The sequence below is a fragment of the Rana temporaria genome, chromosome 2 (genome assembly GCF_905171775.1).
Source record: "Rana temporaria chromosome 2, aRanTem1.1, whole genome shotgun sequence".
Lineage (NCBI taxonomy): Eukaryota > Metazoa > Chordata > Amphibia > Anura > Ranidae > Rana > Rana temporaria.
Window position 1 is genome coordinate 202,385,914 of NC_053490.1, and position 14,834 is coordinate 202,400,747.

At 39.3% G+C, this 14,834-nt stretch overlaps 1 protein-coding gene across 1 annotated transcript; it reads right to left on the reverse strand.

The window, feature by feature from the left end:
* On the reverse strand, window positions 1-14,572 carry ATP4B (ATPase H+/K+ transporting subunit beta). Its single transcript, XM_040336264.1, has 8 exons — window positions 14,398-14,572; window positions 13,392-13,520; window positions 11,137-11,250; window positions 4,765-4,970; window positions 4,105-4,161; window positions 2,774-2,863; window positions 2,503-2,690; window positions 1-196 (listed from the first exon to the last, which is right to left on the reverse strand). Exons 1-7 carry the CDS (start codon window positions 14,507-14,509, stop codon window positions 2,529-2,531), a joined length of 870 nt encoding a protein of 289 aa, XP_040192198.1. The 5' UTR covers window positions 14,510-14,572; the 3' UTR covers window positions 1-196; window positions 2,503-2,528.
* Window positions 14,573-14,834: the final 262 nt, after the last annotated feature.

Below are 14,834 nucleotides of genomic sequence, written 5' to 3' on the forward strand. Positions count from 1 at the left end.
AAATTTTTATATAATCATTTATTTAAATCTCATATATATCAGTATATGTCTAAAAATAATATGTAGATCGTTGCATTGTCCTTTTCTCCTAACTTGTTACGTGACAGTGTATTTGAGCGAATTTTTTGTTGCAGGCAAAACCAGAGCACAGAGATGACCACTGTTGGCAAAATTCTTCTTCCTTAGGAGGATGAATCTGTGGAAATGGAGAAAACATTTTAGTTCGGTATGGTCCACTAAATAGTATCTTTACAATAAGCCCATGATGACGCAAACATATAGGCCCGGATTCAGATACCAGTTACGACGGCGTATCTCCGGATACGCCGTCGTAACTCTGAGTTGCGGGGTCGTATCTATGCGACTGCTTCATAGAATCAGTTACGCATAGATTTCCCTAAGATCCGACCGGCGTAAGTGTCTTACACCGTTGTAGCTTAGGCTGCATATTTTAGGTGGCGCTTCCGTATATTTACGCGAGGAATATGCAAATTAGGTAGATACGCCGATTCAGAAACGTACGTCCGCCCGGCGCATTTTTTTACGTTTACGTTAGGCTTTTTCCCGGGTGGAAAAGGTAACCCCTGCTAGATGAGGGGTATCCTATGTTAAGTATGGACGTTCCCACGTCGAATTTTGAAAATTTTACGTCGTTTGCGTAAGTCGTTCGCGAATAGGGCTGTACGTAAGTTACGTTCATGTCTAAAGTATTGACGATTTGCGGCGTAATTTCGAGCATGCGCACTGGGATTCTTTCACGAACGGCGCATACGCCGTTCGTAAAAAACTTCAAATACGTGGGGCCACACCCCCACATCATCCACATTTGAATTAGGCGGGCTTAAAACACGCCCACATCATCCACATTTGAATTAGGCGGGCTTACGCCGGACCACATACGTTACGCCGTCGTAACTTAGGGCGCAAGTTCTTTATGAATACGGAACTTGCGCCCTAAGTTACGGCGGCGTAACGTATCTGAGATATGTTACGCCAGCATAAAAATACGCCGGGCTATCTGAATCTAGCCCATAATCTGTAATAGGCAGTTCACATCCCTGCTATTGACAAGATTGCAGGCGCCAAGATTGCAGGAACACAGGCTATGTTCCTGTGTGATTCAGGCGTGAACTGGCCCTCAAGCAGACCTTGCATGAAGGCATCACTAGCCCTTCATTTGAAAAAAAAAAATTAAATGGGTGCCCTTTATATCTTCAGTTGTTAAATAGTGCAATCTAATGAAGGACACTATCTGGACTTTTTGGGGGAGTAAAAAAATAAGCATTTTATTATCTAATCCTGACAGAACATTTGTTATATGACCACTGAGTTTCAGTTTAGCACTAAAGCTCAGGCAGGAGATAGACTGGCCTTACAACCTAATACTCAACCTGAGACTTCTGTTCTGACAGAGAGAGTATACAAGTAAATGACAGCAACAACGTCACATGCATGGGACATACTGAGATAGAAAGGATCCTACCGAACCAAGATGAAATTTGAACATCAAATGGCAGAAGCAAAGCACCATGGGACCCCAATTTTATACAAGAATATCAGGATTTAAAATTCTTAATTTTTTATTACTGTGTGAGCCAATGTGGTTAGGAAAGGAGATAACTTTGCCATGTACTTTTTATTGTGCCTGGAACTCCACTTTAATATAAAGTTAAGAACAAAAATTAAATAGCATTTAGCAGTTACAGCAGTACAATGCTCCCGGAAATTACTACTTTGCTGTCCAAATATGAATCAATATGACTTTCAGTTCATGCATATTCTTGTGCAATGAAACCACAATGATGCTAAATATTTTGTACTTGAACTGACAATACCTTTTAAAAAAAATGATTTTGCTTATGATGTTCTTTCTATTTGGTGAATATGTAGGGATACAGTTTAGAGGTCAAGGTGACAATTGCATCGGTGGAAATGATCTGACGGCTCTCAGAAGAAAATTAATTGGAAACAAATCTTAGTTTTTGTCTTATTTTTGTTCTATTGTAGGCTTTCTTGTGTAAAACATACTGGATTCACTGTAAATGTTAATTAAATCTTTTGATAAAAACAGAATAAAGGTAGCCTGTATTTGGAGAAATTCCAGTCTCCATTGCTGACCTCTTTCTTAAAGTGCTAATTGCCTGGTTGTCTCTAGCTTCAGTAGTTCCTAAGTTACTCAGAGCAAGCTTGCAGCAAATTAAGTCACAATTTTAGGTTTGCAGACTTGATTTAGGTCAATAGCTCAGGATCGGCATGGCAGCCAGGGAACTAGCTTTTTTAGAAGGACATGTCTTCAGTGGGAGAAAATATATTTCTGTCAATTCAGGTTTCCTTTAATGCCATCAGTCCTAGCTGATTTAAACTTGAACATACTGATAATTAACTTGTCACCTTGTCCTATCTTCTGCTGTTATGGTAAGCAAACAGTAATATTTGATTTTCACGCCACTTAGTGTACCTTCATATGACGTACTTTATGAAAAACTGTCACTTTAATCATACCTTTCAGTCTTATCACGAAGGGTACTTTAACCTTGTATATTAAGTTTGAATGTCACTTTTCCTTCATATGGATCATGGATATTGTCTGTAATAATTCCATCAGCATGAACTGTACACACGACTTCAATCAATTTATTGTGTGGAACATTCACCAACTTCACTGCCACCATTGGGTTGATGTAGGTAGGCTGAAAAGGAGCAAACATTTATGTAGTAATATCAACAAGCCAAAGAAAGTCAAAGACATTAATGTAGTTGTGAAAGGTGGTACCTGAGCTTTTTTTCCATAGTATGGGAAATACTGCAAGTTAAAGGATGCATCCTCTGGATAATATTTTACCTCCCAGGTTTCTTCTTTGGTCTGTGTTTTAAAAGTATACACAACATTAAAAAAAAAAAAGAAATGCAAGCAATATTGTATAATATAATTTTAACAAATTGCGTGGCTAAGTATACAGTGCAAATAGGCATTTAAAGTGTAGGTATAGCCAAAACATAATTTATTTACTTTTTAAGAGAGTAAAGCTGTTTAGTACACACTATCAGATTTTTTTATTTTTTTTTTCATTCAACCCAGCGGGCTGAACCAAAAAAAAAAACAGGTGCTGGGGAGAAGCTCATTATACTAACTATACAATGTTCATACGACCATCTCCCCGCTGAGCTATTATGTTCTGACATAACCAGAACACACTGGTCAGCACTCACAGCCATTGGCTGCCAGCACTGATCAGATGCTGGTTTTCCAGTATGCCTGTTCGACAGAAGCCAGCCGTTCAGCCAGCTTCTGTCAGATAGGCTGGTCTGCACATGGGACGAATGTCGGCTGGTTTCTGTTGAACCGGCCGATAATCGACCCGTGTTTACCGTGCTTAAGGAAGGAAACGACCGATGTCAGTTTTTTTACAGATACAAAAAAGGAGTAGAAATCTCTAGAAGATGAGGGAAATTCCTGTTAGACCCCTTTCACACCGAGGCGTTTTTCAGGCACTTTTGCGCTAAAAATAGCGCCTGAAAAAGGTCTCCCCTGCAGTCTGTGTGAAAGCCTGAGTGCTTTCACACCGAGGCGATGCACTGGCAGGACGTTAAAAAAAACTCCTGCAAGCAGCATCTTTGGAGCGATGTATTATCCGTTCTTCCACTGTTCCTGCCCATTGAAATGAATGGGGAGCACCGCCGGCAATGCGCTGCTTTGCGGTCGATTTTAACCCTTTTTCGGGCGCTAGTGGGAGTTAAAATCACAGATGCCTCAGTGTGAAAGCAGCTTTATAGACAGCTATCATTGGATTTACCTTGAAATTAAAAATGTTGGATTTTCTATTGCTTTAAAAATAATCACCACGGTAACTCTATTTAGTGGGAAAACAAAGCAATAAAAACTTGATCGTGTTACCAGTCCTTCCCTACTCTATTTAAAAAAAAAAAAAAGGTTTTGGCAAAAGATGCAGTTTAATTGGTACCTCTCACAAGGGCTAACTCTTGCTATACTTTTATATACTTCAATAATTCTTTCCCAGCCTAATACAATTTACCTATGCTGCCAGAAAGCAATCTCTGATTTTTTGGCACAAGTGGACATAATTAAATCATAAAAGTACAAACCTTTGGTAAGCACTTAAGTGTTGGAGTTGAGTGATTCCGAGGTACAAAATGTACTATCTGAAATGAAAAATAATGGATTATGTAACAACATGTTTTACTGTTGCTAAGTTGCAACATTATTGAACTTCAGAACCCTTGCAGATTTTGTGTTTGGACTAATGTGAACAGTCTATGAAAGTGCAAAGACAGGCTATTTTATGAAGGTTCCCCATTAATTAAAAAAAAATAGTAAAAATACTTACCTTTTCTCTGGCACTGTCCCTCCCTCCTTCCCTTTCACCACAAGATAATACCCAGCGTCATTCTACCCAGAAAACAAAGAATATCTTGTGAGTACAGGGCATAATGAACCTGCACTCAGAATCTGATGATCTAAGAACGGTGCTGATGTCATCATATCAGTTGGGGGAAGGGGAGATTGCAGAGTCCGAATTCGGAATTTAAAATCATGGATGTGTTTATCATGATGTATGTCTGTATATGTAGAGGTCAGCTTGTAAAAGAGTTGTACCATCCCTTTAAAGATCTGGCTGTATTTTTAAAGCATTATCTGAAGGCAATTACTAGTTTAGTTGCTGCCTGTACAAAATTAAAAATGTATACTCAGTATGAACATTTGTATATTGCACAATATTGATAGTATATGTTTCAAATTCTTACCCTGTTGATTCTTATAAAAATGCATGGCTGTCCTTTTTGAAATCCAAAAGGGTCTTTATCATCAGGATTATAGGCACAGTCTCCAAGCTCTGATTCCAAAAACTGACATGCATGCTTTGAGCGATCAGAAGTGGACAAGAAAGCTGCCACATCAGTGACACCAGTACAATTTTTATTCGTTTCTTGCTGTCTTGTTGTGTTGTATGCTGTAAATTCAAAAAAGTCAAACTTGTATTATACACTGTAAATACAAAACACACAATGACCCTGAACATTAGAGCTGCACAATTAATTGTTAAAAAATCGTGATCTCGATTCAAACCCCCTGAAGATCTCCAATGCAGAGTTTGCCAATTATTTCATATAAGTGGAGAGACTTATCTGCTCACTCAGCTGTCAAAAGAAAATATCCGGGCAGTCTGCCAAGTTTTTAACAGGAAGCATTGTAACTAAAGCTACCTTCTTAGATCAAAGGGATAAACTTCTATGTGTGTGTGAAGAAAAAATCTGGGCAGTCTGCCAAGTTTTTAACATGAAACATTGTAACACTTCATTCTTAGATCAAACTTCTGTGTGTAAATGCAGGAAGTTTAACCACTTAAAGTCGAAATCTTTTTCTGACACTTGTTTCTTAAGTTAAAATCAATATTTTTTTTGCTATAAAACTACTTGGAACCCCCAAACATTTATATATATTTTAGCATAGAGCCTAGTGAATAAAATGGCAATTGCTGCAATATTTTCTGTCTCGCAGTATTTGCCTAGCGGTCTTTCAAATGCAATTTTTTGGGGGAAAAATACACTTCAATGAATAAAAAAAAGTTTTGTTTTAATGTGAAAGATGATGTTATGCCGCGAGAATCATAATCTATCTTCTAAGCAAACAAAATTGTGATTCTCATTTTAGCCAGAATCGTGCAGCTCTACTAAACACATGGTTATATTTTTGCTCTCCAAAAGGCATCAGATTCAGTAAACCATTACCAAGCATTTTACTATATTTGAGCAGGCTTTAGCAAAATTTGGCATAGTTTTAGGATGAAGGGTACTTTAAGGGTTAATAAAAAGGTGCTTATCTTAATCTTACCGTACAGGACACAGGATGGATATTCATAGACCACGTGTCATAGGCTACTACCTTCAGGTAATTGGACACTGGCAAAAGCTTTATTGAACACTCACCCAAGGCATACACCTATAACCACACCCCACTTTGTGAGTCCTTGTTTTTTACTAGTGTCCTTAGGTGATGGACCTATTCTCCCGTATAGAGGAGTTTTCTGTGATTTACCAGTTTTCTTTATTTTACCTTTATTTTCATTTTGATTCTTCAATCAACTTATTAGTGCCTTCTACTATAAAAAATAGAAGCAGTGTATCTGGACTGGTGTACCCTTGGAGGCCTGTAGTGTGCCTTTGGGCACTGGATCCTACTTAGGCACTAATCTTGGCACTGACTGCAATGAGTGTAGTTAGCTGCAGGGTGCTATTTAAGCTCAGGGCCGTGGTCAATTCCTATGTTTTCCAGACCCCTAAAACACCTCTGGTTGTGTAGACACCATTATATTAAGCCTGGACCCATATAAGCACCAGCAACACGAAGAGGTTAGACAGGTTCTTCATGATCTTTGGATACTGTAGCTTTACAGCAAATATGAGATTCAGTTCCTTCATTACTAGAAATGCACTTATTTAAGTACCCCCTGGTATTCGCTTTATGAAATCAGCTGGGAGCGTGTTTGAATTTATTTGCTTATCAGGTTTTTAAACTTTCAAACTTGAAGGTAAACATTCTTTCATGCTTTGGGGTTGACCAGGTGTTGCATCACACCACATCTCACACTTTTACAACCACCACCAGAACAACCACTCTTCCAAACAGGCCTGATCTCTACTATCCCTAGGCCCCCCTATAACATATTGCTTTTCAGCTACCTGCTTTAATGGCATCACTATTGAAACCCAGATCTTAAAGAGCATGGGGTATCTCTGACTGTCTTTCCACCCTTACTCAGAGCCTGAAAGGCCACTTAGCGATAAATGTTCTATCATACTTGGAAATCATTTTTTTCTTGGTGTGAACACAAGCTTTTTATCCCTAGAGATTACCCTCTCCCTCACATTCTGGCCTTCCTACAATCAGGACTTGACAAGAATTTGGCCTTAAGTACTCTTAGGTTATATACTTCGGCCTTATCCATTCTATTCCAGAATAATTTGACTTTGCTTTCCCTTGTTAGACTCTATTCAACATGTCTCACAGATCAGACCCTCATTACAGCATGCTGTGCTTCCTTAGAATCTCAATTTTTTTCTCTTTGTCCTGAAGAAGCTCATTTGGACCCATTAGTGAACTCCCTGTGGATGATCTCCTGCAAAGTGGCCTTTTTGGTGGCTATCATGCCTGTCAGACGTGTTTCTTAATTAGTGACTTTCCTAATCCTCCATACAGATAAAGTGGTCTTGCACCCAAGACCCTCCATTGTTTGGACATGGTCAGAGCTTCTAGGGACTAACTGACAGCCACATCTCAATCTGTAAAATGGACTTCCTCTTTGTATTGAAGACAGGGTACTGTAAAGGACAGCCTACTTCTAAGTCCATTATTGCTTGGTAGATAAAATGTAAATCCCTCATTTTAAAGTCCAGTCCCCTATTTTTGCAATTTTTTGCTGAAAAACTGAGGACTCAGAGTGGGATGGGGACATGAGAACACCCATGGAGCATTCCCAGCAAATTATTTGGCAGTGTCCAGTCACCTGAAGGTAGCAGCCTATAACCCAGGGTCTATGAATATCCAGTCTGTGTACTGTACTTCAAGATATGGAATTTATAGGTAAGTCGAAATTCCTACTTTTAGCTTCTTTGCACATGCTTTTAAATTCCTTGCTATACCTGACTCGCGTTTACAAGCTAAGAGCTTGTACCTTAATGTTTACTCTTTATGTTAATTAGTAAGGTGTACAGTATGTAAAAAAAAATTGTGTTTGCATACCATGAATAAAAAACTGCTGTTTCCTATCACACACATAGATCACATGCTCTTTATCAGTCAAACATTGCTGCAGAGGATCTATTGTTTTCAATGAGTAATGAGCAAATAGAATAAAATATTGTTGCCATATGTACCGTATTTTCCAGCGTATAAGACGACTTTTTACACCGGAATTTCACAGCCAAAAACCGGAGGTCGTCTTATACGCAGGGTATAGCAGCTACACACTCGATTTCAGCCAGCCAGGCGCTCTGTAAGTCTGTTCTGTATTCTGCGCCGCTCAGCCAATCCCGATGCACTCTGTTGATGACAGAGCATGCTAAGCCTGCTTGGATTGGAGTAATAACCTCTGCCAATCCGCGTAGGCTTAGCATGCTCTGTCATCAACACAGTGCATCGGGATTGGCTGAGCAGCGCATATACAGACTACATACAGCACCCGGCGGCGGCATTTTCGTTTTGAAAAGGCATTCCATACAGCCTTACAAAGCACACGGCGGCGGGGGGTCGTCTAATACGGTGAGTAGACCATAAAACCACAGTTTTTTGCAGTGTATTAGGGGGTCATCTTATATGCTGAGTCATCTTATACGCCGGCAAATACAGTACACAAATATTTACAACCTATACACAGAAACAAGACTTTTAGTTAAAGTGCGTGTAAGCCCTCACCTTGTAAAATATCCCATTCTGTTAAAAATAGAACTGAAAGGCAAAACTGAGTGTGTAGATATAAAAAAAAAACGTTGTAATTTTTTTTTCATAGGTGATCACATTCCCTCTGTTCTAAGCTGCATAAGAGCTGAGGGAGGAGAAAGAGCAGTACACTGATCTTCTTAGTGAATGGCTGTGCAGGGGGGTGTGTTAGGACAAGTCTGATCATTGGAGGAATGCAGGCCGAGTTCTCAGAACAGCTAGAGAACTGACCACACTGTCCTCTCATGCCCAGTGCGGTCAGTTTTAATAGGAAAGCAAAGGGACTGGCAGGAACACCAGGGAATTCACACAAAGGAAGCACTACAAAGAGAATAGTATACTTTTTCATACAAGTACATGGTACAGCAGACACATAGCATGAAAATGAAATGTTGGGTTTACATACTCTTTAGTTAACATACATTGATGCACAATTTACAGTGACTTCTTTCACATGTATATCGGCAAAACATTAAATAAACTATAGTTCCCTTTAAAGTGGTTGTAAACCTTAAGCGATTGTAAAGGGTAATTTTTTTTTTTTTAAATAACAAGCTTGTCATACTTACCTTCACTGTGCAGCTCGTTTTGGGCACTGATCGTTCTCTTCTGGGGTCCCTCAGCGGCTCCTCCCCACATGAGATAACCCTCTGGGAGAAGCGCTCTCATGGATGGTTACTTTGCAGGCACGCTCTTGAGTCTTTCGGCAACCATAGCCCTGCCCCCCGTCGTCCGCGTTAAATGGATTTGATTGACAGCAGCGGGAGCCAATGGCTGCATTGCTATCAACCTATTCAATCAAGAGCCGGGACCCTGTGGAGCGAGGGATGTTGCGTCCCTATTCTGGGAAAATTTGTGGCTCAGGTTAGTAAAACGAGGCAGCTGGGGGGCCGGTCACTGCAAGGTCTTTTTTCACCCTATGCAGTGTTTACAACCCCTTTAACATATACCCAATGAAGTGATTGGCCTCAGGGGATACACAGAGGTGAAACAAATCTTCCTACATAAGTTGTACCTCTTTGTTTGCAGTCTTCACTTCTCTACATCTATTCAAAGTCCAGAGTTATAAAGCTTGCTTGATCCGTTAGAAAAAAGGGGACAGAAAGCTGAAGTCACACTGCAAAGCTCAGTGAGGAGAGCTCTGAGAGCTTATTGAAAGGAGGAGACACACCCTCCTCTATACCTGTTTTTCTTTTGGTACCAGAAAAACTTGTCACAAATGATTCATGCTGTTAGCAGAGGAATGAAGCAGCAAACAGAAATGACACTGCTCTTAATAATACGAAAGAGCTATGTACTTTGTCCATATTTCATGTCTGAGGTTTACAACCACTTTAAAATGGTAGTAAATGCCTTTTGTTTATGCTTTACAAACAGGTAAGCCTATAATAAGGCTTACCTCCAGGTACTGTAAATATCTCCTAAATGTGCCCCATTTAGGATATATTTACTTGTAAAGCCACTGGTGACGTCACCAGCGCATGCGCTCTGAAGGAACAGCATACCTGTGCCGTTCCTTCAGAGCCCTGTGCCGTAAACGGTGACTCCTGTGTGCATGCGTGGGAGTGACATCATTGCAGATACTCCATTCAAAGGACCGGAGCCCACAAACCTGGAAGAAAGACCAGGTGAAGATGGAAGCTGTGACAGTGCACCACTGGAAGGCTTTGTTTTAACCTCTTCCCAACCGCTCCATAGACAAAAGACGTCTACAGAGCAGTTGAGTTATTCCGGGACGACGTCCTCCCAGAATCCTTCACTCGCGCGCCCCCTGCGGCGCGCTCCCAGAATCATCTGTGAGCGCCGGGCCTAGAAGACCCGGCGCATCACAGATCGCGGTAAATCGCCGCTGATAGCGGCGGTTTACCACGTGATCGCTCCGTCAAATGACGGAGCGATCACTTGTAAACAAACCGGCGTCATGTAATGACGCCGGTTCCTCCCTCTCCTCTCTGTACAGATCGGTACAGTGTGAGAGGAGGGGGGGGAGCGCGGGGTGTCAGCAGCTGCTGTGGGATGGATCTGTGACAAATGCAGTCACAGATCCATCCATCCCTCCCTGTGCAATACTCTGCAGTACCATCAATACTCTGCAATACCCCCCACACTCTGCAATACCCCCCATACTCTGCAATACCCCCCACACTCTGCAATACTCCGCAATACCTGCTAATATGACAGAAACAAGTTTTTTTTTTTTTTTTTTTTTTTACAGAATTTTCAGTGTTTTTTCTTTTATAGCGCAAAAAATAAAAAACCCAGAGGTGATCAAATACCACCAAAAGAAAGCTCTATTTGTGGGAAAAAAAGGACAAAAATTTCAGATGGGCACAATGTTGTATGACTGAGTTATTGTCATTCAAATTGTGAGAGCACCGAAAGCTGAAAATTGGTCTGGTGAGGAAGGGGGTTTAAGTGCCCAGTGGTCAAGAGGTTAAGGTAAGTTTCACATAATACATAAAAGCAAATTATAACATTGTTTTGCAGGAGAAGTTTTTTTTTTTCTGTGTTTACTACCGCTTTAAATTTACAGTTGGTTTTCAATCAATAGCTGTGAGTAATATTTCACATTTATTTTCCAGTTTAGGTATAGGAAGCACACTACCAGACAGTGACACAGTATTGTGCAGATGCAACCTTAAACCTTACTTTGAAAAAGTACTAATAAATAAGTTACATACGCTGAAGAAACTGGATCAAAGCCTTCACAGATGGTTCATATGTTGCTTTGTTGGACATGTTATAATATAACACTAAGGCATCATCGCTATATAGATCTGGCCTCATCGTCACACCTGTAACAAAGAAATACACATTTAAATGTATATGTATGAATTGTTGGTGGCTGGTACACCTTTCTTTTTTGCTAAACCAAACAAAAAATAGTAATGGTTGGGAGTGGCCAGTATTGTGATACTTTTCGGGAAAAAACAAGGCCATGAACAGCCAGCACATATTTTAATGTTTTTGTTCAACATAAAGTAAACCTTTCCTAAAGAAAAAGGAACCACTGCTGCTCACCTGTCTCTAAAAATATGAGTTGGCTGTCTGTTATACTGACCTTTTGTATAGTCCCTATCCCGCAACATGTATGCAAATCAGGGAGATCAAAAACTATTGTTATACATGACATTTATAGTGCCAACACAGCGCTTTACTAAATATTGGGAGACAGTACAGTTAAAATGCAATTCAAGACAAGAGGGTTTGGGGGACCCTGTTTTGGGTTTGTTATTCTTGCTTTGGCTCTGACACAAAGGGGGTTATTTACAAAAGGCAAATCCACTTTTCACTACAAGTGCACTGCAGGTTCACTTGGAATTGCAGTCGCTGTAGATCTGAAATGAGCGGAAGCTCTGCTGATTTTACCATCCAATCATGTGCAAGCTAAAATGCTGTTTTTTATTTTTCTTTCATGTCCCCCTCTAAATCGACTGCACTTCCAAGTGCACTTGCAGTGCAAAGTGGATTTGCCTTTTGTAAATAACCCCCAAAGTCTCACAAGGTTGGGATGTAACTGCCATTTGCAAAATTAGTCAGCAATGGCATCTTTCATGTTTTTCTTAAGAAATTTTTCCTTTATTCTGTAAGCAACAGTCTGCCTTTAGGTTTTCATTTGACATCTGCACATTTTGTGAAAATCAGCAGTATTTTTAGGACTTCAGGCAGTTTTGTCTTTATTTAGAGCTTATGCACAGTATTGACATACAGCAACATTACTTGATACAGGTAGCAGTAGGGCTTCTTTTTTTTTTTGTCTGAGAATCGGTCAGGTACTCAATCCCAGACATATTTTGTACAAACAGCCTCACACAGACACAGGGCTGCCATTAGAAATCCTAGGGCCCCACACAACCTAAGGCCAGCCTCATGCAAACTGGACATTTTTAAAGCTGTTGTTTTTGGCTTCAGGTGTTTTTTTTTCTGCAACCAGTAAACGTTCAAGCATGTTATCCTATGTGTCCATTGACACATATCTGCTGTCTTCAGCATTATATATTCTTTAGAATGTTCAGATCGTGTTATGAGATTTTCTCTTACTGTTCAGCACTGCAGTGAAGCATGGGCATACAGCCAAGACAGCTGATTGGAGGAAAGACACACACCCCTCTTCTCATAGGTGGAGACTTTCAGCTCTGTTGCTTGAATAGTTCAGGGCTCTGCTAATTTATTTATAGCATCCCCCCAACACAAAACTCAGGCTTCTTTTATCACATGTGATGGAGAACTTGTAAGAAGTTATCAGGATACTATCAGGAGACAGCCACTGGACACAGTGCTTTGAAGAGATAAGCAAACACTACAGATACTGTATATGTTCCCAGCTCAAATTTCATGAATCGGGTTTACATCCACGTTAAATGCTGAATAACGTGGCTATTCAGCATTTATCAGTGTTTATGAGCCATAAGCTTTTGTAGGAGTATAGTTTTGCTAAAACAATGCAAATGCTAAAAAAACTCTACTGCAAAAATGCTGCAAAACTCATTCTCCCTACACCAAACAGAAGCTGGGAACTGCATGGGGATTACATAACCATACACTGCACATACTTTCTTTTCATGTATTTTGACATTCAAATTCAGGACCAGTGCTGGAAGGTGCCAGTAGATGGTACTGGCACTTTGCAGCACAAAAAAGTTCCTGGATAGCAGACTAGAGGTACTCTCTGGAAGCATGCACAAGTGAAATCTAAAATGCAAAAAATATTTCTCTAAAGAAAATCTAGTTAAATTCCTCAAATGATTTTATATATATATATATATCACCATTCAATTGACAGTTTGGGTGACTTGCAATAGCCTTAACTCTCAATAGCTTATTTATTATGCAAGAATTGCTTCTGCACACCAACTTCAAACTACAATGAAGTGTAACAACTAGCAAAACCTTTGGATACTTGGTATGAACAGCATGACTAAGATTGATCAATTACCTGGTGACTTTATTTGGTCCTGATAAAACGGTTCGTAAGGGCTGATGGTTTTCATTAGGGAGTAGATGGAAAGAGCAAACATTCCAATCATAACAATGTAAAAAGCTATATAGTAAGAAACAATGTACACTGTAAAGAGAATACAAAAGAAAAGTTGTTATCAACTTATGATCCTTAACTTGGCTAATAACTGATTCTAATCATTTGAATTATTATTTTCAACATAGTATAAATGAATATTTTTCATCAGATGAGGACATGCAATATTGCCACACACAAACTTGCAATTTATGTTAACTGTTATATAACACTTTTTGTAAACTCTACCTGAATGACAGATGCATTGAACCATTCAGTGAATGTAAATCACAAAACTCAGACTTCAGTAACAGGTATTTATTTCTTAAGTCAATAACTTATAATGTATGTAAAGACAAAATGTTTTGCCTTGGTTTCTAATGGAGTGTGGAATGGAAGGTAATCACTGTAAAAAAAAAAAAAAAAAGTAATGGATAAATGACAGAGTTGTCATAAGAGCAAGAGGCCATTGGAATCTTTTAGTGTAGAGAAATGTTTGGCTGTCTAATATGGGAATTCCACCCAATTGGGAGATTTCCTGACACATCCTGTTGTGAAAGGAAATTAAAGAATATATCCATAGAAGAATGCAGACAGCCAAATAATCCTTCCACATGCTAGCCTAAAAAAAACTTTTGTCTACTTTAGTCATGATGGTCAGGATACTATATAGGACATGTATGTCACTATCCCACCTAATAGAGATGTAGATGATAAAAAGAATGGAAAATATGTTAAAATTTTCTATTGCCCAGACATTCAAAGCACACTGATCTGCTCATATAATATAAAATAAGAATAAAAATAGCCTGTTGTTTTTGTCGCTTTGTGTTATTTTTTGTATACCAAAAACTGATAAAGAATTAAAAATAATAATAATAATATTTCTGCTAAAATTAGCTAGTTAGAAACCTGAAAAGTAATATACCCCATTTGATTCCCGTTCTTCCCATAAATTCTGATGTGTCAGGATTCCATAGAAAGCGGCTAAAATTTTCCATCCGTTGGCTGCATGTCTTCTTTTCATTAAAAGTGGCCATTTTTGAAGATCAAGATTGAACCCTTCTATACAGTATGCGAAAAAGCAGCACCTCGCTAAACTATCACTCTCTTTTATAGAAGTTTGTAAAGGTTCTTTAGATGTCATTGGTTCTGCTGTCAAATCAGATTCAGCTACTCTTCCAGCATTAGCATTGTTATCATACTATTCCATAAGGCTGTTGATATCAGGTAGCAAAGAGTTTGTGGTTATCACATGCCCTTCCATTTTCTTCTACATTCTTCACGAAGTAGCATTACGCACATTCTGCACTTGTTGAGCAGCATGAAAGTTCACCTTGATTGGTTTATTTACCAAGATAAGTG